The sequence below is a fragment of the Lithobates pipiens genome, unplaced genomic scaffold (genome assembly GCF_037356315.1).
Source record: "Lithobates pipiens isolate NorthernLeopardFrog02 unplaced genomic scaffold, aLitPip1_a1.2 Scaffold_3, whole genome shotgun sequence".
Lineage (NCBI taxonomy): Eukaryota > Metazoa > Chordata > Amphibia > Anura > Ranidae > Lithobates > Lithobates pipiens.
In genome coordinates this window covers 221041580-221053587 of record NW_027507790.1, presented here as the reverse complement: position 1 = coordinate 221053587, position 12008 = coordinate 221041580, and the positions used below count along the sequence as shown (strand labels likewise).

General features: G+C 40.9%; 1 protein-coding gene across 1 annotated transcript in view; it reads left to right on the top strand.

The window, feature by feature from the left end:
* The window catches only part of PTGER4 (prostaglandin E receptor 4), a 35936-nt gene extending 24254 nt beyond the window's left edge, over positions 1-11682 (top strand). Inside the window, exon 2 of the mRNA XM_077462813.1 lies at positions 5528-11682. Coding sequence (XP_077318939.1) covers positions 5528-6124 — 597 coding nt within the window. The 3' untranslated portion in view covers positions 6125-11682. The remainder of the gene's footprint in view (positions 1-5527) is intronic.
* The last annotated feature ends 326 nt before the right edge of the window (positions 11683-12008 follow it).

Below are 12008 nucleotides of genomic sequence, written 5' to 3'. Positions count from 1 at the left end.
TTATAACCCTTGACAGATTTTTTTTTTCGCCATCTGTGTCCCACTGGGCAGATTTCCCTTCACTTCCTGTCCCATAGCCAAAACAGGAAGTGGGAGGAAATCCTTGCAAATGATAGGAATTCCCAGGGGACCTCCCCAGGTCATCAGAGGAAGATTTCCTCTCTATTACTTTTGTGAGAACAACCCAAAATTTGTGCATTTTCTTTCACTTCCACTTTCAATGATAATGGTAAACAGGACAAATAGAGAGGGTGAATCTCCCTAATGGGGACACAGACAGCAATAAAAACTGACAGGCGTTCTAATCCTTCTCTCTATCCAAAAAAAAAAAAAAAGTTTTAGATGCGATTTTGTGCCGCTCTTCGGCCGCTAGTGGGGAGCTTTTAACCCCAAAGAAGGGGTTAAAAGTTCAATGTTGTGGTGCTTCTGAAGCGCTTTTCAGGCAATGGGCAGGGGCATTTTGGGAGCGGTGTATACAGGGGAGGTGTATACAGGAGTGGTGTATATACAGGAGTGGTGTATACAGGGGCGGTGTATACAAGAGAGGTGTATACAGGGGAGGTGTATACAGGGGAGGTGTATACAGGGGAGGTGTATACAGGGGAGGTGTATACAGGGGTGGTGTATACAGGAGTGGTGTGTATACAGGAGTGGTGTATATACAGGAGTGGTGTATACAGGGGCGGTGTATACAAGAGAGGTGTATACAGGGGAGGTGTATACAGGGGAGGTGTATACAGGGGAGGTGTATACAGGGGTGGTGTATACAGGAGTGGTGTGTGTATACAGGAGTGGTGTGTATACAGGAGTGGTGTGTATACAGGAGTGGTGTATACAGGAGAGGTGTATACAGGAGAGGTGTATACAGGAGAGGTGTATACAGGAGAGGTGTATACAGGGGAGGTATATACAGGAGTGGTGTATACAGGGGGGTGTATACAGGGGGGTGTATACAGGAGAGGTGTATACAGGGGAGATGTATACAGGGGAGGTGTATACAGGGGAGGTGTATACAGGAGAGGTGTATACAGGGGAGGTATATACAGGAGTGGTGTATACAGGGGGGTGTATACAGGGGGGTGTATACAGGAGAGGTGTATACAGGAGAGATGTATACAGGGGAGGTGTATACAGGAGAGGTGTATACAGGGGAGGTATATACAGGAGTGGTGTATACAGGGGAGGTATATACAGGAGTGGTGTATACAGAGGCGGTGTATACATTGCTCCCAAACCGCCCCAAAGATGTTGCTTGCAGGACTTTTTCTAACGTCTCGCAAGTGCGCCGCCCGGGTGTGAAAGCCCTCATTGCAATGAATGGGAAGCAGCTTTCAGGCACTATTTCTAGTGCTAAAACGCCTGATAACAGCCTCAGTATGAAAGGGGTCTAAGTGCGACTTGCGTCCAACACTTCGGAATGAGCCAGGCCGTGTGTCCCACCACTGCATTCTGTGGCTCCCTTGTGATGTAGTGGCCTGCGGGTGGAAGCACAATGTAGATTATGGTCAATAAAAGCCCTTATAATTAATTACATCTTCGAGCCGTTTTCTTTACTTCTGTATTCCCTGATTGATTGTATAGCTAACACTTGGTATCCACGTGGTCTGAGTTTTGATGAGGACAGATGGAACTCAGGAAATGTCCAAACTGGCACTCTAAATGAGATCAACAAAGGTCATAAAACATCTCCTTTGAAGTCAACAGGCAGGCTGGTGATCTGTGATCTTTTGTTGCCTGATGGAATTTCATGGATGTGAGAGGTGAAGGTTATCTGAAACTGGAGGATCTCTGCAAAACGCAGCCCCCCCCCCCCCCCCCCAATACATAGCCTGAGGAATGTTCAAGAAATTCCTTTTTTTATCCATTGTTATAGTAGACTATGGTACCGTGTTAGCCACGCACTGGTTAATGCAGAAAGTTTGGAATTCAAGTGATAACCTTTATAATTATTATTATACAGGATTTATTTAGCGCCAACAATTGGGCTAAAAAGGGGCACAGTTTAATTACAATACAGTTCAATAGGAGTTGCTTGTGAAGCTTACAATCTAAAGGGAGGGGGAGGTGGTACAAAAAGTAATGGCTGCAGGGGATGATCTGATGGAGGGGGACACTTAGGTGGAGATGGGGTAGGTTCCTCTGAATAAGTGAGTTTTCAAGGATTGCGGACAGGGTAGGAGCTGACCTGACATACCGGGGCAGGGAGTTCCAGAGGATTGGAAAGGCTCTGGAGAAGTCCTTTAGGTAAGCATGGGAGGAGGCAACAAGGGAGCTAGAGAGCAGGAGGAGGCTTTATAAAGCAGGGAGGAGGGGATCTAAGGCATCCCGAAAACTTGCATCTTAAATAACTTAAGTTAACCAATAAAGGGTATAGCTTATAATACAAAACTTAAGGTTTTTTTTTTTTCAAGCGCTTGAGTTTAACTTTTCTGAAGGTCATAATTCCAAACTTTTACAGCAGCATAAAACACTTACTTCACAGCAATAATAAAGTGATGAATGAGGACATTATTAAAGAAAATATTATATAATGTAGTCTGCAAAGCATCAGAGGAGGTTGGGTTAGGTTGCTATCTGTAATTAAACATTGTTGAAATGGGTGGGGTATGATAACTGATATACGTTTTGTTTATCAAAAGGTATAAATTGTACTGTGGAGCGTGCCGCATCCTGGATCACCTATGAGATATATATATATATAATTATATTTTTTGAACTTTTCTGAAATCCTGGACAAAAATAGTTTTGTAGAAACTGCCACCTAATGGTCAGAGTAGCACAGGACAACATTTTGGTATGGATTTTGAAATCTTTGAAATCCAGGCAAACAGGAAAATACGCAAATAAGATACATAGATGAAAGCTGCTTTACCTGCCAAAGGAATTCTATTCCTGTCCATTTATTTCTAAGATTTACATGGCCTTGGACAACAAATCCAGTCGGAAGACCTGATTTTTCTCTGCTACAGTTAAGTAACACAACCAAGTCCTGTCCTCCCCCCTGCCTATGATTGGATACTGCAGGAGAAGCAGCTGTCCAGCTGATAGGCTGCTAGAGCTGCTTCTCCCTTATCCAGTCTAAGCTCTGCTGCACGTTGATTGCAAGAGGCTGATACAAGGTCATATTTAGGTTCTAACACTAGTTGCCTTTAAAGAGGAAGTAAACCCTGATGGGTTTACTTCATTTTTGTCTCCCTGCAAAGGTAAAGCATAATGGGCTACTATTCATCGCATAGTAGTCCATTATGTGTCACTTACCTGACACAGGAGCCAGCGATGTCGCCGATGTCCCCTGTAGCACGGAGCATCCATCTTCTTCCATGTATCTCTGCTCCGGCCACTCACAGTGCCGGGGTAGCGATGGCGTCACTCCCGTGCATGCGCATGCGCCGTAGACATCGGTGCTTGTCTTTTTGTAAATATTTCCTAAACCATGTAGGTTTAGGAGATATTTCTTGGACCTACAAGTAAGCCTTAATCTAGGCTTACCTGTAGGTCAAAGAGGTTTGTAAGAGTTTACAACCACTTTAAAAAAAACTTCATGACATGTCATTATCCTTCTGAAATTGCTAGTTGCCTGGCTGTCATGACAATTCTTCCTGCAGATAAGGATGCTTCTCTGGCATTGACAATCTGTCTGTGACATCTTGCAAACCATGTTTGCTATAGTGACTCTGATCACATTGTGCGGCACATTATCTTGAGTTTTACAAAACTGAAACATAGACAAAAATAAAGTTTCAAATATGAAATGTAATAAAAGCATATGTTTTATGTTTCACAGTTACAGCTTTTTTTATTTTTTATTATAGTGGTAAAATAAACAACTCCTAACACACTTTATTTTATGGTTCCATAAACTTTGTACTCTTTGCTTCATAGAGATTATATAAGGTCATATCTATAAAACTTGTCATAAAACTGTGTTAAGGACAGCATTACATATAGGACAATTGTCTACTACTGGTAGCAGCTTCATGTAACATGTTTCAGCTGGCGGCACTTGCAAGCGTTTCAAATCGCCTCATAAACTGAGACGCTAAGAATAATATTTCTGAGCAGTTGCATCTCTGGGCATGTTAAATAGAACTGGCCTAGGCAGATGATTTCATAAGTATACAATATAAAAAAACCTGATAGTTAGCATGTACTAGGCCTGTACTTTGCCAATGCTAATCAGTCATGCAGCCCAATCACAATCTCTGCCGCGTCTAAAGCCCCGTACACACGATCGGACTTTCCGATGGGAAATGTTGGATGTCGGGCTGTTGGCGGAAAATCCGACCGTGTGTACGCTCCATCGGACAATTGTTGTCCGATGGAGCGCCCACCCACCTGCCCACCCCCCGGTACCGTCCCTTTTAGAAAATATAGCACCACGTATACTTTTGTAATTAGCATAGAATGTGTTAATGCCAACAAGAAAATAAAATAGATCCCCAGCAGCCAGCAACAATAGACCCCTGCCAGCAACAATAAATCTCCCAGCAGCCGGCATCAGTAGACCCTTCCTTCAACAGTAGACCCCTTCCAGCACAAATGTACCCCCCCCAGCAGCATAAGACCCCCGCCAGCAACAATAGACCTCCCTAGAAACAATAGACCCTTTCATGCATAGGACTGAATGACCTATGTATGAAATGAAACAACAATGTCAAATCCACTTTGTTCACCTAGGTGTCGAACCAGTATGTCTGTGGCTCTTCATGGCAACATGATGTTTTTTTTTTTTTTTTACTTTTGTCTAATAGTAAAACCTTCTGCAGTATATTTCATTGTTTAATGGCATGCTGTGGCATATTGCAAGAGACAGAGTGTTCTCGTGTTTGTGGTAAGTGTGTGAAAGCATGCACGCGGTTATATACATGGCTTGACAGTTAAAATAGAAAAATACCATCCCGCCAGCTTCCATTGTAAGCAGACAACAGGTGCTCTTCAATATATTTGGTTACGTAATTCGCTTCCTCCTGTGTTCTCAGATGCACAAAGATCTTTTTCAGCTAGATTTGACCACAAATTTAATTTCCAGTCTGATTGGAGCATAAATCTCTGTCTGGAATTTGTTAGTACTTAAAAGACATGCCTAGAGCCCTTTCCATTCATCTATATTTAGATTACAGACAGAACTTCATTTAGGTTGAAAAGGTGATATTGTTTCAGCCCACTGGGATAAACAGTATGTTTCGTCTATGGCATATAAAGTCATCCAAGCAGATGGTCATGGATTATGCCAGTCAATATCATAAAATGTAAAGTACCCATTAAAAAACACTTAATACATTCCATAGAGACCTTAGGCTTTGCTGTGTTGTGTATAGGTGGAATGTTTTTTGCACCAGAGGTAATGGTGCTTCACACCTCATAAGTAAATATAATGTACGGTATCTGCAATATTATCTTAATTGTGCTTTCAAATTCCTTTCCTCCTATCTCCAACAATAAAGAACTTGTTTTTTTTCCACAATTGGAGGTTGCCACTTAGCGTTCAAGAAAAACTTACCTTGTGTCAACCTTTTCTCTTCTGCAGGTGCGAATATTCATCAACCAGCTCTATCAACCACCTATAGAAAAGGATATATCAAGCAACTTAGATCTGAAAGCCATCCGCATGGCCTCTGTGAACCCCATCTTGGATCCCTGGATCTATATTCTTCTTCGGAAGACTGTCTTGAGCAAAGTGATTGAGAAAATCAAGTGTCTGTTTTGTAGGATCGGCGGTGGCAGGCGACCACGCTCTGCGGGAAGTTTCCATTGCACAGACGGCAGGAGGGCCTCTTCAGTCTTGTCTAGTCATTCTCCTTCTTTTGTTTCTAGGGAGTTGCGAGAAATTAGTTCAACATCGCAGACTTTATTGTACCCTCTCGAACTGAGTGATGGTAGCTTTAGAAGCAGCACCATTTTACCAGGGGCAACCATGGCCATCAATCTTCCTGGGGCTACAGACAGGACGTTACGTGGCTCTGACCAGTCTGTTTCATCTCAGGGTCCAGATTCTGAGCAGGTACTGCTTGTAAATGAGACTCGCCCCACAAGGGTAACTCAGAATGGAAACTCGCCCAAGGGGAATCCACTTCATGTCACTTTTCCTGATGAAACATTGAATTTATCAGAAAAGTGTATATAATGACTTTGGTTTCTACAGTTGCACGGACTATTAGTTGACAGTAGGAACATGATATGCCACTTACAAGGACATAGTCATGAAAGAACTCCAGCCCTTCATTGAGTGGTACTCTAAATGTAACCTTTCCGAGGGCTGTTAAAAGAACGGAAAGCATACAGTGGAAGAAAAGCATTCAGATTATTGAAAATATCAATTCTGCGTGTTCTTAATTTCCTGATATTTTTCTACCTTCTACGGCACTTTTGAAGACTGAACAGGCCAACTTTCATTAGAAGTTGCCTACTTTTTGAGGGACAGAAGATAAAGTGTCTTATGACTCTCTCTTCAACCACAAACACTTTCTTCTTGACAAATCAAGTTTGTCCGACAGATGATGAATGTTGATGTGTCTATCTAAGCTTTAAATAATGTGAATTTTAATGGATTACTATGTCTGTGTGTATATGAAATCTTTAGTGTATTTATTGTCTTCTCTGTGAGAAGGTATCTAGTTTTAAATGTTTAGTTAAAGAGTTAAGAGGCAATATTTTCTTTTTTGTTTTAAATATTGCCACGGAGCTTTTGTTTTAATGTTGTTATACAGTTTTGCACTAAATTGACACTTATCAATGGTATATGCATTGACAGTAATGGCCAGTTAAAGCGGAGTTCCACCCATATAGTCAGCAGCCACGATCCAGCTATGCGGGCGAATGAAGCCCCGCTCCTCTCCCTCTCCTCTCTGCGGCGACGGCATTGTCACTGTGGGTGCCCGGCACTGTGCATGCGTTAGCTGCGCTGCGCACTGTGACTGGCCGGGCAATCATCTGGGACCTGTGGCGTGTCCCAGATGATTGTCGAGAGGGAGGGGGGAGAGGTGAACTTCCTTCCAGCGCCGCAATGTCTCGGGAGGAAGTGGGAGCTGGATCCCTCTAAAAAGAGTGTATCCGCCCCCCCCCCCCCCCAAAAAAAATGCCATGCCAATGTGTCAGGGGGTCACCTGCACTTAAAGCGGAAGTTCCATTTTTGGGTAGAACTCTGCTTTAAAGAGTTTGTGCTCATCAACACTGTAATACAGTTTTCAAATGTTCTTTCTGTAGGCACTAGAAGTAAAGCTAGTTGAAAATAAAAGAAAACTTTTGCCTTTTTAATATGAACGTTTCACATTTTCCTATACAGGAATTCTAGAAATAAAACCAAGGCAAAATATTAAAAGGATAATTCAACCCAACATACAGTAACTCATGCAGCTCCTTTTTCCCACTAGTATTACAATTGGGTTCTATCAAATGGGAACAACCAGTACTGATGCACCTAGCCCTTTACTAGATGTCTGACCCACGTAAGTGTCTAAGAAAGGTTATACCCCTTATACTAAAGGGCTTAGATCAGCCATAGAAGGTTCGAAACCATGTATGGGCAGGCTGAATGTACCCAAGTTGATCAATCGATCAACTTGGTTACAACCAGCCTGCCGGACTTTACATATGATAATCACTAGCGGCTGATATAGCCGCTAGCAATAATCACTGTCTTCTACTGGGGGAAAACAATGACTTTGTGGAAGGGATTCCTTGTCAACACGGTCTGTGTTGATGGGGGAATTAAACAAAATTCTTTCCTTAAACCAATGGTTGCAGCAAAGAAATTTGCTCCGTGTATGGCCTGCCTTAGAATGTTCCCACTTGCACATAAAAAGGGTCTGTTAAACCCCAATTCAATAACTTTGTTTCCCAGCAGAAAGCCTTGTGAAATATGAGCCCTTATTTAAAATTGGTAGAAGGACTGATAGATGGAGGTAGTGGTGCTGGCAAAAATACTAATATAAATGAGTAGGTATTTGGAAAGAACACGTAAAAATCAGTATGTTTCTGGCTAGCTTCAGATAAAGATTCATGCATTACTCAGCTCTTGCAATGGAAGTTGGGCTAGGGTATTTTAATCAATGAATGTCCCTCCTCACATGGAATGAATTTAACTTATTGTGAAAAGAGGTATTTAGATGTGAACTTGATTTTAAAAAGGGCCTACAAATTATGACTTTGCTGGTTACAATTTTTGAACACAACTATCGTTTCTGATAATGGATCCTCTTATTTGTTTTAATAATTTGTTGGCCACCATTAAATATTTCCCATATCTTACCTATACAAACAGCTAGGCAAACATGTTGAACTCCAAATGCAGGAAATAAGTATGATAAATCTGCAAGAGATCAGGCTAGTTCAATTGAGAGCCAGGTGTCAGGTCTACGAAATAACACAATATTTGATTTTTGTCTAATATTTTTGCATTTTGCATAATTTTAACATGATATAGTGGGAATAGAATACATTTTCTAAACCGTTTAGCTGCAAAATCTTTTAAAGTTGAATTACAAGTAGATATAAAGAAAAAAAACACAAATTGATGCAGCTTTCTATTCTTTAAGACATCATTAAATGTAGGCAGTGTAAGTACCTGAATTTGAACTAATATCAGCCTTTTGCAGTCTCTGCATTGCAGAATTCAGAATAGGAAAGAGAGAAGTAATACAAGGTGCCAGTTAGATATGCTGCAGTGATCATGTGCTAACAAGAGGCATGCTGATAGCTATAGAAAGCAATGTAAGAGAATTAAGCCCCATACACACACACGATCAGAATATCGTACAAAAAATACCACTTTCAAAGCGATCGTACAATAATCTGACAGTACACAGCTTTCGTCTGAAAATTTCCGAACGGAAAAAGACAAAACTATTTCTTGTATGATACAAGATTATGCGATCTTTGTTTAATCAGTACAGTTTTCGTCCGAAAACACAGTACAGATACATTACATCACTTCAGAATTGTTATTTTGTCATACGAGAATAGTTGTATTTTAGTAACCTATTCATTTTCGATATGGAGACAAGCATGCAAAAAAATAAAAAGGACGATCATTTGTCTGATAATCTCATTGTGTGTACTAGGCTTTAGTGTGCTGCTTCTCCTTTCACTGTCTAGTCATAAGCTGGGGGAGGGACAAGACCTGTAAGTGTTTCTTAGCTGCGGCAGAGAGAACCCAGGTGCCCTGCCCTGTTGGACAGAAATACACATTCTTAGACAGGTAAAACAGCTCCTTTATATACATTTCATTTGTGTATTTATATGTTACCTTGTAGTTCATCTTTAGTAAAGGATCATCTTCGTTACTTAAAGTAAAGTCTGCTTCATCATTTGATTTAAACACTTAAAGTGGCTTAAATAAAGGGGACCCTACAATTTAAACAATACCAGTATAAAGTGCCTGAGCCAGGACCTTATGTTATGGAAACCCAGTTAATTGAAATTCCATGAGCTTTACATTATTAAAAAATAAGACATAGTATACAGTATATGGCAGTGCTAGGTATCCAGGGCTGGTACAAGGATTTTTGACACCCTAGGCGAAACCTAATTTTGCCGCCCCCTTGACTCCACCCCCTTTGCCCTGCCCATGTATACCCCACCTTTTTTAATGAAGCACCCATCAAATGCAGCCTACCAACGCCCATCAATGCAGCCTACCAGCACCCATCAATGGCAGCCCCCCCAGCGCCCATCAATGGCAGCCTCCCCAGTGCCCATCAATACAGCCTACCAGTGCCCATCAATTAATGTTTGCTTACTTTCATTCATTCGGGAGTCGGGGCACAGACAGTCCTCCGCCACCACTGCGCCTCTGACACTATGTGCTAAAGGAGCGGAGGCTGCCTGCTGATTCTGAGACTTAGTTGCTTGCTGCAGAGAGAAGAGAGTAGGAACACCAGTGGCTGGGCACCCTAGGCAGCTGCCTAGTTTGCCTAGTGGTAGCACGGGCCCTGTAGGTATCCCATTAAAACAGTATGTATTCTTAGACACAAAGTGCAACAATTTCCCCACTTATATGTGTCTATTTTAAGCAGATGAGACATTCCAGCTGCAGGGATAGAAGGGACAAATATAATGAATTTAATTAAAAACATATACTTGTAGCTGTTGGGAAATATATTTTTGTATTCATGTACAAACTATTTTTGTTGCATTAAAAATATCCATGAAGGCAAGAATTACTGGCTTATTTCTATTGCTACATTATGTGTAAAAATATGCAACCGTGAACTCTGCAAAAAAAGTGATAAGTGTTGCTGGACATTTTATCATATCATTTTCTCATATTGTGAAAGAATTGGTATAATATTTATTAGGCATAATATACAAAAGTACTACCGACTGGCCTGAAGTTCACTGGCCACCTAAAAACCCTAAAGAGGAGACATTTTGTTGGTTGAGGTATTTACCTTGGAAGAAGCAGTTGGACCAATATTTAGGAAAAGATACTCTTTAAGTCTACAAGGAAACAAACACAAACTGGTTTATTCAATAAAGTAATGCAATATCAATGCCCCATCCCTTACCAACACTGATCACAAATTATTCCAGAATTGAGTTGGCTAGAAGGGTTAAAATGGTTGGTTGCTTTGGATAACTGCACAACCTTTGTATTGTGTAGTCCCTTACCAAATAAAGAGCTTTTTTTAATATAAAACCTTAGTTTTGTAACCGCAAAACAAAGTAGTGTGGTAGCCTATAACCACCAACCTCAGTTTATTTTTAAACCACCTACGTTGGCTTTTAAAAAAAATTGCAGTGACAAATGTTGATAAGCAAAGTGCAGTTACCAAATTTGGCCATGAATATGGAAGTGCGTGGTAGATTACTCTTTGTTAACTGTGGTCAGGGTATTGTTATATTTCCTGCAAGTTTGTTTTTATCTTTAAGTTTACCTGGTAATCTTGCCAGTAAGAGAATTTATAAAAACTTCTTGTCCTGGCTGACAATGCTCCTTGGTTGTCTGTCAATGCAGGAGCAGCGTTGTCACCCAATGTGGACTACTGGCCACAGTACCAGCTTGAGTCCCTGCTAATACATGCCTGCCCTGCACAGAAATGGCGCAAAGGAGCATGGGACATGTAGTCCAATAAAAACCGGCCATATTATGCCTAAAAAACATACATCTACAATCTGACTAGCTGCTCTTGATTTCTGCTCTTTGAATGGGGCTCTTTGCAATACTTTTTCGAATAAGCCTGTAGGTACTTAAGAAGCTCTAAGACCATGGTTATTATGAAGACTACGCTGCATTTATATAAATGTTAATTCAGGAGTCATTATGGCTGTCTCATCCTTAGCCTTTAGAGTATATATATATATATATATATATAGGAGGATTGGAATCACAACCCCCTTTAAGTAACAGTTTACATTTCAGCTGTTTAATTCTTGGTATATTGAATTTGCACAGATTTCTACTTCATTTTAGATGAGCTTTTATGATAGAACAAATGTCCCATCATCCTTATTCATTCAGTTGAATGGAGCACTAATTGTTTTTTGATTGGCGTGTTTGATAATCTTGTGCAGAAAGTACTGAGGGAATTCCATCAAGCAAGCATGCTCTGTCTGTGGCCATGTGACTTGCTTCATTGTAATTGCAATCTGAATCTGTATTTGTAAAACCATTGTATTACAGTTTGTTTTTTGGGGGCTTCAGGGGAGAGCGGGGAAACACAATAAAATTATATTGTTGAACAAGTTGTGTTTGCATATTTTGTGCAGAAAAACATTGTCCTCTAAAAGGAGAAGGTATTGACACCTCATTATGTAAAGCCTAATTGAGGTCTTGTGTCTTTTTATTGCTTTTCAGTCCTCTACCACCATGTTTTAATTTTTTAACAGATTTTTGCTTGGACATACTTTAAAAAATGTTTTTTCGCTAAGTGAGGATGTGGTTTCTAGCCCTCACACTTCTGCGTTTTCTGCTGGCAGAGCTGAGTAACAGCCGCTCCCCTGATCACTCTACCCAATTAGTGATGTGGACACAGAAAGAAGGAGCTTCCTCCGTGACCATGGATTTGGAG